Raw genomic sequence first — 20,826 nt, forward strand, 5'->3', positions numbered from 1 at the left:
AGGAAACACTTACCACAATTACATAATATCACACGGAACTGTACAAATCATCCAAAATCTGGTTGCAAAGAGGGAACAACCCTTTGTCACAACAGGGTCACACACCAAAATGACAGATTTAACTAGATCACAATGTAGGCCACAGATAATTAGTTTTCAACAAGCTATTTCTGCTTCATGTTAAGGATAATAATAACTAGTAAGCTTCAGGATCAGATGAGCTGGTGATATGAAAGCAAGAGCTGTTGACTTTGTGTCACAATTGAGGAGCAGAAAAAGTAATTCAGTGGGTGCATGAAAACATTTAACCAATCCAGTGTTCAAAGTTATCTTTCATCATGTCCTCTCAGTATTTGTGAGCATAAGCATATTTAAAACTTATTTGGAAACAGAATCTGATCAAGATATGTTGTCCTACTAAGAGAAACACGCAGCACCATTCTCTGTGACCAAGCCAAAGGAAACTAGGATTAGAGGGAGCTCAAGCAACTTTTCAGTTTTTACACAAAGGTAGAAGGAAATGTCAAGAGTTCGTGAAACAATTAGCCTAAACTCAGAATAGCAGCTGAGGAAGCTATGCAGCCTTCACAGTTGTCAATGGCCAGCATATTTCTCGGTGTTTAGAGTTGTTTAATTGTAAATAAATAAATATAAAAGCAAAGTTTTTACCAGTAGGCATAGTTTTTGCAGAAACTAGTTCTTGGTTTCCTCCAGGCAGCATGCTCTTCATCCTTCTGGCCTCTTCTGGATGGTTAAAGCGGAAAAAGGCTGACTTGCCAAAACACAGCATGCACCCTGTTGGAGGAGTAGACCATGAGCTGTCAGTGACGCTTTGCCTGATTATAATTTTCAGAGAGTAAAACATCTTCACACCACCATAAATGCACTGTCTTAGCACTTTTTTGAACAAAAGCTCTAACTTCAACCAGTCAACTAATGCCACTACATTTTTACAAAGAAATCAGCCATACAGTTTTGTGCATATGACTGCAGTTGGTATTTTTGTTCTATTCTATTTTGTATTTATGTACTCTAACTGAACAATGTCAATGTTGAGCAGTTGCTCAACATTCAATAGTCCAGTTTACTTAAAATATCGTAAAGCTACAGTAGGCAGGATGCTTTTTTGGCAGTGATCAGTAATTTGAGAGAAAGAGAATGAAATTGCTAAACCTCTGTTTACTAAAACGAAACCTACAAAAAGGAATGAGTCTGAATGAGAGTTGGATAAAAAAAAAAAATGTTTCAGTATCAGCAGAGCGTTTCAGAGATAGCATAATATGCAGTTATGCACTATGTTTTTACAAGCATTATGAGATAAATATAGTTTCCATTACCACAATTACATGACTATTCTTTCTTTATTTATTTATTTATTTATGATCTATTTCATTTTTATTTGTTATATATATGTAAATAGCTGTAAATGTTCCTGCTGAATTCTTATTCATCAGTTTTTGATGTCCTTAATGTTTTTCCTTTTTACTAAGGATCATTTTGATCTCAATAAATGTGATGTGGGACAAGGGAAGCAAATGTGCGGTCCCATATATAGCGGGACACCTGGTCACCCTAACTTAACATGCTGCATAGAGCACAGTTATAAGCACAGAACAAAGGTGAAATGAAAGAAAGTAACACTTTTAAATTTTCAACAGCCTGAGCCCTGATTACTCCTATTGGCAATTGAAAGTTTCATGAGTCAATAGATATTGCTGTAACAGCGTGGGCTTAGGGTGTATTGAATATATTGTACTCAATGTCTATGGTTTTTTTTTTTATCTTGACTGCTTGATAACCCATTGTAGCTAAGCTAAGTAGCCAAATTAGCAAGTTAATGCTATGCGTTTCTTATGTATTTCGCATGAAATAAAAACATAAATCCAATAAATGCATGCATGTTTACAAGTATCTGAACATAGATTTAGGCAATGCTAAGCAGTAACACTATTATAGACGCCAAAAAGGGCAACTTTGATGTGTAATTTATAGCAGAACAAAACCAAAAGGTGTCCTCCCTGAAAGAAAATAGTGCAGTTCTTGAATAAGAACTGCACTATTTTCTTACTTGATTTTGAGGAATACTTTCCTTCACTGTGAAATCAGTTTCAGGAGATTTTCCAACAATTTTGCCTACTGCAGCTTTAAAAAAAATACACTTCAGCTTTATATGTGATCCTGTGAAGTCCTGTGGTCAGTTTGAAAACATTTGTAACTCACTATCTTTTTTTAGAAAGACATTCCTCTCCTTCAGTTATTTGTTTGTTTTTCATCTTCTTATACAGCAGGCAGTGTATTGACTGCTGATCTGATTTTACAAAAGGGACTATACTCACTTGCAACTAAACAGGAAAAGAAATCAACTCCGTTTTCTTTCCTTGTATTTCCTGGAGCTTTGAAGAACGTCTGAAATATTTCCTGAGAGTCACACGCTTCAGTTTTTTTTTCCCAGTTGTAGATATTCCACAGGGACTATAGTATCTATTCCTTTAAAATCAAGCCAAATGTGTTCCTAATAAATCTGTTTCCTCCAAAGCATTTCATGATTGTCCTTTGAATGAAGCAAAGGCTAAAGTATTCCTGTTGAGCAGCTGCAACCTCCTTAAACATAGGCTGATCACCCAGCTTCAAATGACACTGGTGTTACTGCTGGCTTGGATCCCATGGCAAGGGGCTGAGGGGGTGGAACTGTTGTGCTTTTTTTACAGCAAGCATGTTACTGGGTGAACATTGTGGAGCTGGATTGTGGGTTTTTTTTCCACTTTGCTTGCATTTGAGTCACTTAACAGCAGTGGCAACCTGTCAATAGAGGGTGCTAGGGTGCTGCCCCATCTGTCTCACATGAAGAAGAAGTTGATAATCACATAAAATAATGTAACAAAAGCATGAACGTTTGAATACATGAGCTATACATTATACAGTCTGTAGGTGCCGTGTGTAATCTGCATTTAATATAGTTTAAAAATGTTCTCACTCAATTACAGCGAGTGAACGGTCCTCAGGGCGCAAAAATCTTTACCATAGACTCCATAGACCACAGCTGTCATTTTTTATCACCAGCTGCCAAGCACTGGCTGCCAGCCGCCCAGTCTTGTTCTATACCTTTGTATTATAGTACTGTACATCAATGTGAGCTTTCTGGGAGGAGAAACAATGTGCACTACTGTTTCACTCAATCACTTGTAATGAGGACTGCAAAAACATTTTTAATCAATTTATCTGTATATTATTTTCTTGATGATGATTTCTTGAAGTTACACAGAAAATAGTGTAAAGTTATGATGTCCTCAAATGTAGAGTTTGTTTTTGTGTGTGTTTATTTTTTGTGATTCTCTTTGTTTGAAACCAAAGCCTACTTACTGTAACAGAGAGGTAATAAACCAGAACAAAGCAAGCAAAACAGTCACTTGCCTGCAGTCAGTCAGATATGAGAGACTAAGAGATACAGTAGTAGCTGAAGATGGAGAGAGGTGAAGGATTGTTGAGCGGAATGTTTCATTTTAACAAGCCGAGTGGCAGAACCATTGATAAAACAAAGGTTTTCGGCAATATGACTACCTGGGTGTCACGGCACAATTTATTGACAATGACTTGAAGTTGCAATCGTTTGCCTTGACTGTAAAAAACAGATTGCTGAAACCTGCGCGTGGAAAGTAAGTGGCAAACTAACCACTCTAGGCACCGATAGTGTCCATAACATGCTGGCAGCTGCCCAGCAACTTCCATTTGAACACCTACCCTGTGTGACTGACTATGCTTTGTTCCTTCATTTGTTCGTTTTCTCTCTCTCTCACTTTATCATGACCAAATGTGAATGTCTGAGTTTCTAGGGACATTCTCAGGTGGATTTTTTTGTTGTGACGTTAACACGTGTTCTTGTTACATACAGGATGGCAGTCACCCATGTTGAGCCTTTATTTTAAAATTACCTGGTTGGCACTTGATAGGTCTGATCTTATAGGCCTGAGTCTCTTTGAAACCACATAGTTCTATGTAATTCTGTGTTTAAAAAGAAAGATACAATTAAACAATTCTGTCTGAAATGCACACTATCTGACTACTCATGAATTTACTCATTAGAAGAAAAGCAAGCTTTTTATTGCGATTAATCTAGATTACCAAATTACAAAATGTGAATTTTTTTTTTATCTATTGACAGACCTAATATATATACAGTATATACTGTATATAATAAAAACTCAAAGCAATTGGAAAAAAAGTATAAAAACATTTAATTGTCAGTTTATTCCAACTTGGAATAATGGAAAATATACCACTACTAGTTCTGGTAATAATAATGATAATGATAATGATAATGATAATGATAATCCATCCATTTTCTACCGGTTTATCCTCCACATGAGGGTCAGGGGGTGCTGTGCCAATCTCAGCTGACATAGGGTGATAGGCGGGGTACACCCTGGACAGTTGATTATTATAATAATAACAATAATAATAATAATAATAATAATAATAATAACAATAATAATAATACTAATAATAATAAGAAGAAGAAGAAGAGGAACAACAACAACAACAACAAACTTCATCCACACTTGGTAGTGAAGTAGTAAAATGAAAATATACATGAAAATGTAACAAAAGGTTTCAAGACCACCAAAAAATATAATGAGAATGATAAAAAAAGAAAATTACTTCAACAGAAACATTCATATGACTGCAGCTCACAGGTCTGTGACTATATGCTACCTTGTGTCAGGCGATACGGTTTGGTCATGGTGAAGCCATCCACAGAACACTGGTTTCCACATGGGTACAAGGTGAAAATGCTTGCCTCCTTTTCAATGTAGCAATGCTGCGCTGCAATACCAGGACCCTGCAGAGGGATGTCTGACCCCTCACTGCCCAGTGTGGTTCTTCCTGCAAACAAGAGAAACATGTTATCTGTGTCACTTACTAGATTACCATTTGAACCTGTGAATCTTAGGTTAAGGTTCAAAGCCATAGAGACAGAGTCACATATGGAAACTCAAGGGATGTCCTTTTCTTGGCACATGACTGACCTCTTACAACTGTGCAGACTCTTATACTGGTATTTTATTATTAATATGTATTATTAGTAGTATGAGCAAGAACTTGATGATAGGAAAGATGAGTCAGCAGTTTTAGTTAATTCGTTACTCATAAAATGTTGTGCTGCTCACTAATTAAATAGCCATTGAAACTGACCTGTTGTAAATGGTGTCAACAACAATAACATGGACTACATAGTTAGTACAGAGATGTCTGTGCTTACTACAGGAATGACAATTGCCTGGAGAGTGGTCCCCCAAAACAGCTGAGAGTTGCTTTTCTTGAAATTAGCTGTATACAAGAATGCAACTAACTTCTCCTGCCAAAGTCCTTGTCAAATGTATGAATTTCAACAATTCTCTTGGTGTCATGTGTTAATGTGATTCTATTTTTCAAAATGAACGCTAGAAAATGTCCTGACCCAATATTTCAGAGATGTTCTCGTTTTAGTCCACAAAAGTGACATTTTTTAGAGCTCAGATAAAGAAACCAATATATTCTTAAGATATTATAGACTTAAGCATGTGATGGTTTTACAAGCTGAGTCTTTTGTTAAGTGGCTAAAATCAGTTTTTCCTTCTATCTCTACTGGCTGATGTATTCAGTGACAGTGAGCATCCGTTTCACAACTTGTTTTTGGCACAGCACACAGTTAGGGCTGGCTACTTGTCCATACCTCATAACCACACTTCAAAAATGAGCAAATTAACTCTCAAAATGCCCTTCAAAGTTGGGGAGACCACGCACAAGAAATGATCCTTACCTTACCATAACCATATAATTCCTAGCCCTAATGTTAAGGTAATAAAGTTCAGTCTCATCAGGACCAGGTTATGTGCAAAAAGAGGACAATTGATCCTGAAAAGGTCACTATTTATATCAGAGAATATCTCAAAGAGGTACAAACAAGTACACACACACACACACGTATATATATATATATATATATATATAAATTCTCCACTCGCCCACTTCGATGGTCTTATGTCTCCTTCAAGTTTGTGTCCTCCTTCAGAGGCCTGGGGGTCTGAGGGTTATGCACTCTTCTGGACAGAGATCTCAGCCTGTAGTGCTGTAATTATTTATTGCAGGGGCGTAGGATTTGGAATTCGCAATATCCAGCCTCTGCTGTGTAGTTCCTATCGATGCACCGATGCAATGATTATGATACACAAAGGGTTAACAGTCGGGTCTGCTAGAAGTCCCGCCTCTAACCTAACTATCGCTCTACGATTGGCTATAGCGGTTTCCCGCTAACGAGGGCTTGGCGGTATGGACTAAAAGTCATATCTCGATATTTTTTAGCTGAATGGCGATACTCGATATATATCGCGATATTTTTTCTGTGATGTAATTGGGGTTTCCCCTAAAGCATGATAGCATATTAGATAAAATGTTTTCCAGAGGCAAACCCTTTCAAAAATAAACAAACAGTCCGTTATAAGTTTAAGCCACATGCCAAATGTCAGAGGTCACCGAAATAAAAATGCTCCTTGAAAAAAATAAAACAAATCTCTTTCCTGCATGACATTAATATACAGTAATTAATTCAAAAACACAATACTGTTACAACTTCAACAGAAATAAAAACAGACTTAATAAAATTGAAACATACATGACTAATAAAATAAAAACTCTACCTGTGAAAATGAATGCTTAATTGGGTTAGAACCATTTTCTCAATTTTTTCACATAGATATTTAACACAGCTTGTTGATATGATAATTAAAAAAATGACTTATGTCAATATTGACTACTTTGGGCTTCCAAATGTCTAAAAGTGACTGACAGTAATGGAAAATAAGCATGGATGTATTATAAGAACTGGATAGAGCACCGCCCCCTCTGCCTTGAAGACAATTTTGTTATGGTGGCCACTTCCGTGTACTGCAACAAAAAATATTCACGGGCCCAGAAAGCAATTTTCCCATTGACCACAATAGTAAAAGATACGCCTATAAAACTGTTCACAGGACACCTCGAGACATGGACATAGGCATGTATAGACCTTTATATTCTATATTTTTAATTCATAGAGTTTCATATTTGAAAAACCTTCTTAAAGGCCATAAAAAAAATCTTAGTTCTCAGAGTGACGTCACAGCTGTGTACGAGCACAGCAAATCGTGGTCATGTGGTGTCTCTGGAACGGCGCTACTGTCAGTGAAGTGTACGATGTGAAAGCTTTATGAGAAATGTGAATAACTACTACTGTGCATGCTCATGCTCTACACAACCCGGAAATAAATGCGGAAGTCAGAAAACTTTTTTGGCATATGCACTGGGTGAGCAACTCCATAGGAATGAACGGAACCAGAGGGGCGGTGATCTATCCAGTTCTTATAATACATTCATAAAAAAAGTCATAACTCTATAGTGTGTGAACTATGAACCAGCTAGTTCCCGCCTCCTCAGCACGAGCTGAACGATAAATCTAACAAACCAAGAGAGGCGGGACTTAGACAGAACAGCCAATCATCACACTCAAAACCGGTGTCATGTCTGAGGCAACGACAGGAGAGGGAGGGGGAGAGGAGGCAGCCGCAGTGAGCGCAGAATAGTGATGGGAAGTTTGACTCTTTTTACTGACTAAGATCTTTTACTCTCGGACAGTGAATTGAACTAATCTTTTTTTGAGTAATTTCGTTCGTTTTTACAGCGGGTGGCACACTTAACACTGAAGGCAACATCGTTTGCTTCAGCTGACAAAGTATAATAAACAAAATGCCACAAGCAATTCAAACCATATGAAAACCTAGGAGCAAAGCAAATACACACCTTAATAAAGTGACTTGTGTCCTGTACCCTCACTGCCATTGTTGTTTAACAGCACGACGGTGACTAGGTAGCTGTCACGTGACCTGAGGACTGACGCTCAGTTGAGTGAATCCTGAACTAATCATTTCCCTTTCCTTTCCTGCTGAGCTTATGCAGCTGCCTGCCATCGTGTGGCGAAGGAAGGTACTGCATGAAAATGAACGAACGAACCACTCAGTTGAGTGAGTCCTGAACTAATCATTTCTGTTTCCTGTCCTGCTGAGCTTATGCAACTGTCCGACATGTGGCGAAGGAAGGTACTGCATGAAAATGAACAAATCACAGACGACTCATTACTCTCGAGTCATACAAAAGATTAGTTCATATTGAACGAATCGTTCAAGAACGACACATCACTAGCGCAGAAACGGAGTGGCCAGAGAAACGGAACAACTGTAGTCAGGCGTTTGTGCAAAACTGTGGAAAAACTGCAGAAAAAGTGTGGGTGTTTAACCCTCTCACCAGAAAAAGTATGGGTGTTAAAACATCCACCTCCCCCACGGGTGCGATGCCCCAGTGTGTGTGTGTGTAGGGACGCAGGGAGAGGGAGAGGAGAAATAGCTGCGAACTTGTGGCCCATGTATTGTCATTTTAACGCGAAATGAATTATATCGATACAAGTGATATTGTCCCGTGATCTCGTTGAGAGATAATTAAAATATCGAGATTTCGCCCAGCCCTACCGCTAACGTACATGTGATTGGCCCCACTGTCACTATATATTCTGTTATAATTTCTTGTCCTTACATTAGTGTAGTCATATTTCCAGTCATATCTGTTTTTGTTGTTGTTTCTTTTCTTTTTAAAACAAGTTTACAGTGCAGTTGCAGTAAATGCAGTAGTCCATTTTAGTCCGGAGGCTACTTTTAGTTGTAATATTTAATTTTAGAATTTAAATCCTGAAAAATCTGCTAAACAAAACAAACTTTTATATATATTTTACTTTTATATTTATATATATGTATACAATTTCGCTTAGAAATGCTTTATGTCTCAGACCCTGTTGTCATTGTTGTTACCTCTAACAAGGAGGGGTGTGTGTGTGTGTGTGTGTGTGTGTGTGCATGCATGCTCGGTAATTTATGTCCCCACCAATGTCCAAATCAAACCTACTCCCTTGCTTTACTGTGTTTATCAAAATGTCATTGAACCAGTAGCAGCTGGACTTCTAAATTTCTTGAAGAAACCTCTTATCCAGGATGCCAAAAGGCTTCTTGAATGAGAGGTGAAACGTCTTCAAGAAATCTACAAGAGCAGTTTCTACTGAATTGATGACTCCCAGGTGAACTTTGACCTGGATGAAGGAGAATCTACACAGACAAATTAGTTTACCTTCCAACAGTGGTAACAAAGTGATCGCTGTGCTCAGTCGACCACTTCCCAGACTGACCAGGTGGGGGCGCTCTGCCTGGACTTTCAAGGACTTGCCACTCTCAATTAGGTCTAAAGGAGTACTCTGTCAAAACAAAGTCTTATCATTCAGGAGAAGGACATATAGATTCAGTTTCTCACATCAGTTCTGTGCAGCAACCTAACAATGAAAATGACAAGTATAATGGAAGGATACATTCAAATGAATTCCTTCATCCTCGCCTCTTATTTTACAATTGAATACGAGACCTTGAAACAGCTTTGTGTATGTTATCATGCTTACATTTAACAGATTCAGACATGACATGAATAAAAAGTAACTCAAACTGATTAATCAACAGGATGCTTTACTGCTTCTTCCTAAATTGAATAAACAGTCTTACATTCTTTCAGAATTATGCCACTCTTTAGTTCTATCTAGCAATGTGAAAGAAGTATCGTGAGTAACCAGAGATTGAAAACCTGTTAGTTGGACTGACCTGTAGAACCTGGTGTGTCTGTCGTATATGTTGCAGTTTACTTCTATTCATGTGGTCCATGTTGGCTGTTTTGTCAGAACTATCACATGAAGGTCCTGAAGTAAGCACAGAGAGAGAGGAGAGAGAGATAGATAGAGAGAGAGAGAGAGAGGAGAGAGGGATTGAGAGAGAATGAATGGGTGCACTGAGAACATTTCTGCTACAGTTGTGGTACAATGGGAGCCGTGCTTTCCTCAGAAACCCTTGTGCCCCAGTCAAATGCCCATGTGACCAAACCATTATACTAGATGATTGTTTCTCCAGAGCAAGCCAAACAAACGGAACCAGGCATTAATTTATAACAGTCTAACCGGAACTAAAAGCCTGAAATTCTGTGAAAATGATCGCAACCAAGCTTTTACAGGAGCAGCAAGGGGTGTAAATTAATTCTGCAGTTGTGTGACATGTCAGGAGCTGGATCACTCTTCCTCTGACCATGATGAGTCACTCTGAATCATGCACTCACAAAAGAAAAATGACAAGCCGCTGAGAACTAGGCATGTCTCAAACAGTCTCTCACATAAGTGGTCCAGATTACCTGCCATAGTTTTCTGTTTAAAGCTGGTATCCAAGTCTTTCACTATGTTTTTCAGAGAAATGCGACTGAATGGATTTCCGTTACCCCATACTCCTGGAGCACTGCCCACATGACTCACGAGGGACACTGTCGAACACCTTCTATTTGACGCACCCTCCTCTCCAGGACCCCCAAATAGACCTTACCCATTAGGCTGAGGAGTGTGAGTGTGTCCCCCTGTAGTTGGAACACTACTTCCTGAAGAGGACCACCATCCTGGGCTGCCAATCTAAATAGATCAAGATGGCGCCACGGGCAGCTGCCTCGGTGCTTCACTCCGCAGGACTTTGTGTGTTTTTGCTTATTTGTCACATTTTAAGTTGTCCTTCCATCATCCAAAGTCTGAACATTCAACAGTCACACTTTTTCACTGTTTCCAAACGATTCTGGAGTATTTAGGCAGCCCGTGGCCAAGTGGAAAGGGTACTTGACTTGTAACTGGGGGGTTGCTGGTTCAAATCCCCCCCACTGCTCCTAAGGATGGGTAAAATGCAGAGGAATACTTTCCCTAAGGGGATTATTAATTTTTTTTACAGATCTTTTAGTTGGAAGAGCAGCAGCTCTCTTTAGGATGTTCAGGAGATGCAGACGGGGCAAACGAGCCGGCGTGCTTGTTAAGCTCAGCAGGTTTTTCAGACAGCGCTCCCGTCAATACATCTGGCGAATGCCCACTCCCTGAACAATAAGATGGATGGACTGCTGCTTCGTAACAGTAGAAACTCGGACTTTCACTACTGAAACATGGCTCAGTGAATATATCCCAGACACAGGATTACATCTGCCGGACTTTCAACTTTTCCGAGAAGACCACGTAACAGAGCTCTCGGGGAAGAGGAGGGGAGGTGGAATCTGCTTTTATATTAACGAAGGTTGGTGTACAGATGTCACAGTGTTGAAAAAAGACTTTTTTCATAAACTGCAAGCCATTTTATTCACCGCCGGAGTTCTCCTCGTTTATTCTGGTTGGTGTTTACATCCCACCTCAGGCCTGTGTTACTGAGGCTTTACAACACTTGGTTGACCAGATAACGGACATGGAGAGGAAACATCCAGACTCCTTGCTGCAGGTTTGAGAAGCCAACATTCACACCCATCACCCGCTCCAGCATCAAACAACCCTCATCTCCCCCTGCACCACCCTCATCCCCCTGCCATCACTCAGGATCTGTGAAGAGGATGTGTGTCAGCTCTTCAGGAAACAGAAGACCAGGAAAACTCCAGGCCCAGATGGCGTGTCACCCTCCTGTTTGAAGGACTGTGCTGACCAGCTGGCCCCCATCTTCACCCAGATCTTCAACAGATCACTACAGCTGGTCCTCTGGTGTGGTCAGGACAACCTGGAGCAGAACCATGTCAACTAAGAAAGTCCTACAACATTCAGAGCCTTAAGGAACTCTGGCTGGATCTCATCCACCCCTGGGACCCTGCCACTGAGGAGCTTTTAACCACCTCAGCCCCAGAGATAGAAGACCCCATCTCCGAGTTCCTAGACTCTGTGTCCTCATTTGAAGGAGTGTTAGTGGGATTTAGGAGGTCTTCGAAGTATTCTCACCACTGACCTACAATGTCCCGAGTCCGGTGATACAACTAAAAAGTAAATCATCTGTTGCAGAGGGTATCCTAGTGCCAACTGCACGTATGGACACATGCTTGAACATGGTGGGTTCCTGTCTTGCAAGTTTAGCCCAGGCTGTAAAAGACAACAGGCGTTCAACCTGTGTCTGATGTCACACCAGACAAAGACTGCCTGGTGAAATAGTACATATATGACAATCAAACCCATCTCTCTGTTCATCAACACTGATGCTGGACCCTTCTTCCCTCTTTCAGCACCTTAGACACAGGATGGGTAATGTGTCTCTGTCTGTGTGACTCGCGCAAAAACACACATGTGCATGTGTGCTGTGCCCACAAGCCTAACTGAGTGAACATACACACCCAGACTGGAGAATAGTTTTAATTCTTGCAAATGTGAGGGCCTCTACAGTAACCTGTCATTATGGGGCAGTTCTGCCCTTCAGAGTTTCTATGAGCTTCTGAAAATAGACACCACCAGCCACACAGTCTGGGTCACTAGAAGATAAATAACTTCTGCTGACAACACTGACAAAACAAACATTGACATGGACCCACTGTGTAACAGTTACCTTCAAATTGATTAATAAAATAAAACAAAAAGTGTCTGCAAAGGGTGACATAAATTTGATTTTGAGAAGCAAAAACTCTGCCAAACACAGTCAACACTTTCTGTGCTTCACTGACAGACAGACATTCTTACAATTTCTCTATTCATACAGAGTCCAGACAACAGTTTGGTCTATTACTTTGTGTAAAGATTATTAATCCACAGAACAGTTTCCACATTATGGTTTGTCATACTCATGGCTTTTTCATTCACCCACTATGCTCACTGCTATTTCCCTCCTCACCAACCCCTTCTCCTCCATGCAGAGTTACTGTACATACCTGTAAAGAACTGTACAATTTTTTACATTATATGTTTGTGAATATTTGTTTTTGCAATTAAAAGACCTTGTTGTTTTTGCTGTTTTATGGAAGGAAATCACTTGTCAGATGTTTGAGGTGTCACTAAAGCAAAACATATTAGTATCAGCTGAAAAAGGTAGAAACAAACTTTCTTTTCCTGATGAAAGAAGAGTTTACTCTTTAATTTGGTAGTTTTGGTGTTTACATTGCACACTGTTTTGTGGGTCTAAAACGCTTGGCAGTATGGGGCTGTGCTAAAAATGGCTGGAAGCCGATGAGTTAAAACAAGGCAATCAAAGATGCAATTCACGCAACAAGCGCAGAAACACAGACACACACACACACAATACTTCACTTCCACACTGACCTTATATTAAAATTCTTTTGTTTTTCTTGCTATCATATTGTTGAACAGTATGGAATTGATTGAAGCATCATTAAATGCTTTTAAAACAACTAAATGTTTCAATTAAGGTCAAAATTTAAATAAAACCTTCTATTTTGGGTTGATGTATTTGTACATCCGACGAGTGCCTCCCCAGTCATGAACCTCACTGCACGTCACTGGTCTTAACAGTAGCTGAGAAGGTAGCTGGTGTACTAACGCTCGACAACACCTGGGCTTAGGAAGCATGTTGAAAATAAAACATTTCCTGAGGTGGTGTGAGGAAAAAACACAGAGGCCGGTCTGGTGTGACTGGAGAAGCAGAAAATGTCAGCTTTTCTGCTTTTCTGGCAGCGGAAGCTAGTTTAAGATCTGTCTATGAGCAGTTAAGCATGCCAAAGCTCCCGGTGAGAATGAGGTTGTGTCCTCCGCACATGCTATTTGTAGTCGGTGGCACTATGTGCAGCAGCGTGGATGGAAACGTTCACCAGCCAATCAGGATTGGCGTAATGAGATAAGTGCTTGTGAGGTCACAGCGGGGCTTGCTTCCCATAGCGGGGCTTGCTTCCCAGATTTGTTTTCTTCTAATCTTAACTATCCAATCGTGTCCAAAAAAAAAACAATTTAGGAAATGCAACAATCTCTGCTGCTGATGTATAAATGACATTGTAGTTCTATAAACATGTCATAACTGATTCAGAACTGTTTTGTCTAAACCTATAACCTGATACAATTGTTGTATTTCTGCTCCTGGTCTCTCTTCTATCTCTATACCCTGCCTCTCTTTTGTCCTTTCTCTTCCCCCTTTCTGTCCCCCATTTTTCCTTTCACCCCAACCAGTTGAGGCAGATGGCTGCACACCTTTGAGTCTGGTTCTGTCAGAGAGTTCTTCCTGTTAAAAGGGAGTTTTTTTCTCTCCACTGATGCTTGGTCATTGGGTGAATTGTTTGGTTTATCTGCGCTCTATAATGTCGTCTATGTACAGTGCCTTGAGATATGTGATCATATGTTGTGATTCGGCGCTATACAAATAAAAGTCAATTGAATTGAATTGTTGAATTGAATTTAAACTAGTTGCCTATCTGATACAAGTCCACTTTTCATAGATTTTTTAAGTAATTGGTCCTTTGGTTCATGAGTTTCCTGTAGTCATCATTAAGCTACGGTAAATTACCTTTATTTGTTTTGTTATTCTTGCTCCTTCTTGTAAATTAAGCCATAACATGTATTTGTGAATGTAATATGGAAACGTGTATAAGTAAGTTTTCTTGCAAAAGAAGATAGCTTTGTGATTAGCACTTTTAATAATTATTTCTTTATTTGAATTAGTAGGACTATTTTGAGGGCCGCATGGTTGGTGTTGTGGTTAGCACTTGTGCCTTTGCAGCAAGAAGACCGTACTTGGCTTTCCCAAGTACGGCCACTGACGCCACTCTCCTGCACCGCTTGGGACTGCCGATTCAAATTGAATTATGGGCCGTTTCTCAATATCCATACTTGTCTGTACTTGCGTACTCCCGTACTTCGATCGATCGATCGATTTGTTGTTGACACGTTAATTTGTTTTTAATGTAAATGTCCTGACAGTTTGAAAGTTTGTATAAAATTAAATTTTATTTATTTTAACTTTGAATTTTAGATTTATATTAAAGTCGCACAGTCATTGTATCTGTATTTAAATATAAGATGTACAAATATGTATGTGTACATATATATTTACATAATGTATATATACTACTCTACAACAGTGTAATATATCTATTTTCCACATGGTACTGTATATTTTTATAACATAATTTAATAAATGAAGTTAAATATTTAAAATGTGAAAATAATAACAATATATATATATATGCATTTATTAAAAGTATTTCATATGTTCATTTATCAACACTGTAGGTGGCGGTAATGAGGCTTGGCGCCACCCGCCATTCAAACAGTAGAACAAGGAAGAACAAGGAAGTAGGCTGCTGTTCCAATTGAAGAGATCATACTTGTGTACTCCCGTACTTGGCAAGTATGTACTCTAGGCGTACTTCTCAAGTACGCAAGTACATCCTTGCATACTTGAGTATTGAGAAAGGGCCTCTATACTTGGGCATACTTGGTAAAATGGGTGGAGCGGATTAACAGATTAACAATGTGTACACACAAACACCATTTGAGTTATGATTTGCATCCACATTTTCACACACTGCAAAAACAGCCCAAATAGAAATACATATTTAATATTTGTATAGATATTTATAAATTGATTTCAATTGTCATGTTTTAGGATAAAGAACCGCAACCCTCATGTGGAGGATAAAGTGGTAGAAGATGGATAGAAAAAGAATCTGCCAATGGGATAAGCAAATTTTGCTTGGCTAGAATTTAAACAAGCTTGTAAATCTGCAGATACTTTCAAACTGCAGTGTTCCTTAAAACTATGGAAAACTAGACAAAACTGGCCAAAATTTAAGAAAGTTGTACTTAAAATTAGATTATTTTCCCAATGCAGAATTTGCTTGCCAAATTATATTTTCTTTTTAGGCAAAAAATAACAACAATTTCCCAGAAGCAAGGCTTGTTTTACTTATTTTGCTTATTTTACTGGGCAGCCCGTGGCCAAGTGGAAAGGGAACTTGGCTTGTTGCCGGTTCAAATCCCCACCTGGCCAAAAAGGGCTGGGGTACCCCTGAGCAAGATAACCAACCCCCAATGCTCCCAGATGTCCAGATGTGGCCTCAGACAATTCAGAGAAAAAAAAGATCAACAGGAAGCAGCTGATATTCACATTTTTTCCCACCAAAGAGATGCACCACTTCCTTTGAAATGCCTCACCAATAAGTCTGTGAAGATTCTCTGTCAACAAAGTCAAAGTCAGATTCAGGAGTTAGTTGTAGGCAACTAGACATGCTTGAGTTAAGTTATTTAACCTTTCATCCATAAGAGGAAACATCTTCAATATAACTCAAGCAAGTCCAGTTGCCTTTTACAATCCCAAATAAGAAATTAAGCCACAGTCTCTCCACAATGATAAAGTTACAGTACCGTCACTAAGTAATAAACATGTTAAAGACAAAACACATCACAAAATAAATCCATTACATGAGGCAGCTTTTGGCACTTAGAGGTTGTTATTTTAACTCACTCAGGCTCATGCGCACATCAAATTCCTGTTAATCAACCTGCAGCCTGATCCCACTCACACAAACGTGTCCATTCACAGCCCTTAACATCTCTTTCTTTCTCTATGAAAATGACTTTTATCAGTGTGTGACAATTAAATATTTAAACTTTTTTCGCAAACACAGCATGAAACAGACTTACTGACCACTTACAAAAACATGTATGTTGGCAATTACCTGACGTGGCTATAGAATCATCAGAGATGAAGAATCCTACTAGCTCTTCATGAGAAAAGTCTCAAGATGGAAAGAAGCTTTCAGCTCTCCTCTGCTGTGATACTGTTGACTCCCTACACTCATCTCTCTGGAGGATCCACCCCTCTTTCTCTGTCTTTCTCCACTTCTTTTCTTTTTTTCTTTTCATTTTTTCCATTCATTTCAGTCTACCCACTCACTATGTTGCCCTGTGATTCGCATAGTGCAGACAAAACATGGTAAAAGCAGTCATCATTGCGACATCTCTTCAGACTGGTTGAGGAAAAAGGGACAGCCAACACAACTTTTCTGCCAAATATTATTGAACAAACAGAAAAAACAGCAATCTGAGAAAAATAAATTATATGACAAGCTTTACTTTGTGACAAACAGCTGAACTATAACAGATAGTTACCAAAACCAAAGGACACAAAGGCCCAAGTAATTGGTTCAGCCTGCCCTGGGTTTTGTTCAAACTCAGTGAGTCATGCTGCTTTTGCCACTACTAAATCAACCAAAGGAGACATAAATATATGCATGTTCTCCTCCTGTGGAAATGTTATGAGTGATTTTAGATTAACATGCCTGAGATGTGATGAGAGATTAAGATAATACATGTGTGTGAATGACAGGTGGCATGGTGAAGATATGGGGAGAAGAGGTAGCACAAGTGGATGTGTAAATTCCTGAGGCAAAAATCTGAAGCAATAGACAGTGCACAAGAGAGGTGAAGAAGACAGTGTAGGCAGGGTGGAGTGGGTGAAGACAAGTGTCAGGGATGATGATGTATGACAGAAGGATAGCTGACTTCAAAGAAACACAAATGTTAAATATGACTGTATAAAGGACTGGTGGATTCTTGTGATAATGTTGTTTTGCACATACACACTTGAACACTCACCACCAATTTTATGAAACGGGTGACACCTGGTGGTATATTTAGTGATGTGCACCCTCGCCATCATGAATTAGAAATAGTTATTTTGCACACTGACCAATTAGTGATATTTAATAAATATTACTGTTCTATTTCACACAATGTACTTTTTGCAGAAACAAAAAAACAAGTCTTTGAGAGAAGTGGCTCTTAAACAATATTAGTGTTGCTGTTCTCTCACTTTTATTTGCCACTCTTGAATGTCTGAACAGCACAAACGTCATCCTCCTCACTCACAAATCCTCCATGCTGTGGCCCCACAGTCCTTTTCTGACATCCTCCACCTCTTTTTCCTGGAACACTTTATGGTCCACCCACAAATATGGCCCCCACCCTCTGGAACTGTCTCCCAGCTATGACCCAAGTGTCCCATCTCCAGACATTTGAATGAATGGAATTATTTCAGTTTATGTTCAGACAATACACATTTTTTTTTTTTTTTTTTTAATAATACAAGTGATAAAAATAGATGACACATGGACAAGAAATCATTCTTGCCAAATGCAATATAATTGTCCTCCAGACCTGCTTACTTACATGTATTTTCTGCCATTAATTTGCTTCTGCCCTAATTTAGTTTTGCCCCGCTCCTCTCTCTCTCTCTCTCTCTCATGATCAAAATGATCATTATTCCTATTCAGCAGTCTGGGAAAGCACCAGGAACATGAGTTACTTTGCCCAGCCTGGAATTCCTAGTTTGTCTTGACCCCTGTATAACCAGACTACTTTAGACTTTATAAGATCATTCTACATTGTAAGATCAAAGTACACATTTAATTTACATAAAGAACATAGCATGAAAGACTTAAAACGTCAGTTGTCACACAGATGGCTCTTGCCTAATTTTCTTTATTACATATCCTAAACATGCAGAGGATGAATGTGTAACTTGGAAGTTATATAGCACAGTGGTTTTGCCATATGTTCTAACAGTCTTATGGTTGTGTTCACGTTGTGCTCATGCTGGCTGTGGTTTCCTTAACGTGCAATGAGGAAACACCTGGAGCGTCAAGCTGAACTGTTCTTTGTTATTCAGGCTTTGAACCCACATGCAAGTTGACCTCATTGACAACAGCCATTTATACAAATAACGGTCATGTCAGTGTGAAATACAAACACACATTTAACTAAGAATCACGTGTATCAACACATGATTTAACACAACTGTCTACCAATAAATAGAGTATCAAGGATTTGTTTTAAGGCTTTTAGGGGGGGGCAAAAAGGGGAATCATGTGAAGGCTGTGTTGCAGGATCGGGCCCATAGTTGTCCCTAATAACTTACGGACTACTACACCTAACTCACTACTACTTTTACCTGCACGTGTTCGCAAATAAACTTCCAACATTACTAAGGAATAGCAGCATCGGTTTTAACAAACATGCTTTTGATAGCACATCATGGTGAGAAAGGAAATTCGCTAGGTAGCAGGATTAGTTGCTCTTTCAATGAGGAGTGAGTGGCCCTTAAAAGGGCCTTTGGGTATGGACAGTTGTTGGCTTGGAAATTAATACTCCTGAGACTGAGAGGAGGCCTTCTTTCCCGCCTTGCCGGTGTTTTGCGTGGCCTGGCTTGTTTTCTTGGGCAGCAGAACGGCCTGGATGTTAGGCAGGACTCCGCCCTGAGCAATGGTGACGCCGCCGAGGAGTTTGTTCAGCTCCTCGTCGTTGCGGACAGCCAGCTGCAGATGACGAGGAATGATGCGGGTCTTCTTGTTGTCTCTGGCGGCATTACCTGCCAGCTCCAGGATTTCAGCGGTGAGGTACTCCAGTACAGCAGCCAGATACACCGGAGCTCCGGCGCCCACTCTCTCAGCATAGTTACCCTTGCGGAGGAGGCGGTGGACACGGCCGACGGGGAACTGTAATCCAGCGCGGGAGCTGCGAGTCTTAGCCTTAGCGCGGGCCTTCGCTCCGGATTTTCCTCTTCCAGACATTTTCTTAGTAGTTTGCACGTCTTCGTCTTTCGAAAAACAGCTAACTAGAGCTACATATCAGCGCAACCTGGATATAACCCCACGGTTAATCCCGCCCTAAAATACGTTTGGCTTTTGGACTTCAGATGGCCGTGTGTAATTGGCTGAGAGTGGTCTGAAGGAAAAGGGAGTGAGTGTCACGAACCAATCATAATCTGCGTTACAAACGAATCAACGGCGTTTTCTTCTTGCGTGTTGTGAGGGGGTCACGTGGAGGAGGCGGACATAAACGACCAATCCAACATCTTCCCTCCAGCTTCAAATGTTTTGGCGCCTGAGCAGTGTTTTTTTTTTTGTGTGAGTTCGGTTATACTCGAGAAGGGGGCGTCTGCAGTACCATTGAAATACTCACCCCATAGTGGTTCACACCCCCATAGTGGGTGGCGGTCGGTAATGCACGAAAAAGGAAAGCACTGAAACAAGGTTAAGAGTAGGACACACTAGACTAAATAATTCAAGCATTTGTAAATAAACCCGGAAGTCAGAAACGTTCGTATGCGCCGAGTGTGTGTGTGTGTGTGTGTGTGTGTGTGTGTGTATGCGCACACAAAATAAGCAAATAATAAATAAAAACAACACATACAAGATAGGCAGCTGTAAAACATGGAGCATGCGTTAGTTAAGAAGACGGTGCTGCGCAGGTTAATGCACAAAGGTGAGATAATGAAGGTGCTTCGGCGGTGTGAGCTGCAGACTGCGAATCGAAAACATTGTGTCATTATCATGAAGCTGCTGCTTTGTTACTTCTGCCATAACACATGTTACATCTTCATATCCTAAGCCATATTTGGACTTTCCTGCTGTCTTCTGTCAAACGCGCGATCATCGGACCCTCATTCCCTCTGTACCGTCTCAATCCAAAACACACAAAGCAGCAGTGGCCTGCAGGTGGCGCTGCAGGGGATAAACGCACCAATAACAACACCAAGGAAGAAAATGTGCAGCATTCAAAATAAAAGCACCTAAAATGTGAACATGAGAATATCAATCAAAACAGCATATGCACACTAGAGGAATAAGGAGAAAGAAGCCACATTTCCTGCTGTTGTGATTCAGTCTGCTGGTCAGTGAAGCAGGTGTCTGCAGTGGACAGTACCATCTTTAATATAGCATTATTTTATTTTATTTTTTATTTTACTTTTATTTGCCGTGTGTGACATTTCACTTCCGTGTCAACACCGCTGTAGGTATTGAAAGGAAGTAAAGTTTCACGTATTACGACTGGCTTTGTAAGTCTGCTGTAAAGCAACAGGAGTTATATATGTAATATTATTAGACAATTGCTTGGGATGGACTTGAATTGTTCTGTTAAACTGTCAAAATTTTAAAAGAGTACCAAAGTTATGAATCATGTAACAT

General features: G+C 39.8%; 2 protein-coding genes across 7 annotated transcripts in view; both read right to left on the bottom strand.

The window, feature by feature from the left end:
* Positions 1 to 17,008, bottom strand: part of LOC131458408 (pleckstrin homology-like domain family B member 1) — a 41,584-nt gene extending 24,576 nt beyond the window's left edge. Inside the window, exons 1-5 of one of the 6 annotated variants that reach the window (XM_058627497.1) lie at positions 16,537 to 17,008; positions 9,702 to 9,796; positions 9,184 to 9,307; positions 4,711 to 4,881; positions 670 to 795 (exon numbers count right to left, since the gene is read on the bottom strand). In XM_058627497.1, the coding sequence (XP_058483480.1) occupies positions 670 to 795; positions 4,711 to 4,881; positions 9,184 to 9,307; positions 9,702 to 9,761 (481 nt within the window). In that variant the 5' untranslated portion in view covers positions 9,762 to 9,796; positions 16,537 to 17,008. Of the gene's footprint in view, positions 1 to 669; positions 796 to 2,336; positions 2,614 to 4,710; positions 4,882 to 9,183; positions 9,308 to 9,701; positions 9,797 to 16,536 lie in introns of those variants that run through there. The other 5 variants (XM_058627496.1, XM_058627492.1, XM_058627493.1 and 2 more) reach the window with 5 other exon arrangements.
* Positions 17,009 to 18,308: 1,300 nt separating this feature from the next.
* Positions 18,309 to 19,637, bottom strand: LOC131458423 (histone H2AX). The gene has a single exon (XM_058627521.1). It carries the CDS (start codon positions 19,426 to 19,428, stop codon positions 19,000 to 19,002), a length of 429 nt encoding a protein of 142 aa, XP_058483504.1. The 5' UTR covers positions 19,429 to 19,637; the 3' UTR covers positions 18,309 to 18,999.
* Positions 19,638 to 20,826: the final 1,189 nt, after the last annotated feature.

The sequence above is a fragment of the Solea solea genome, chromosome 4 (genome assembly GCF_958295425.1).
Source record: "Solea solea chromosome 4, fSolSol10.1, whole genome shotgun sequence".
NCBI classification, from domain to species: Eukaryota; Metazoa; Chordata; class Actinopteri; order Pleuronectiformes; family Soleidae; genus Solea; species Solea solea.

Bases quoted from the DNA above. Each gene is read 5' to 3' on its own strand.
- LOC131458423 (XM_058627521.1), bottom strand. From the start codon at position 19,428: ATGTCTGGAAGAGGAAAATCCGGAGCGAAGGCCCGCGCTAAGGCTAAG.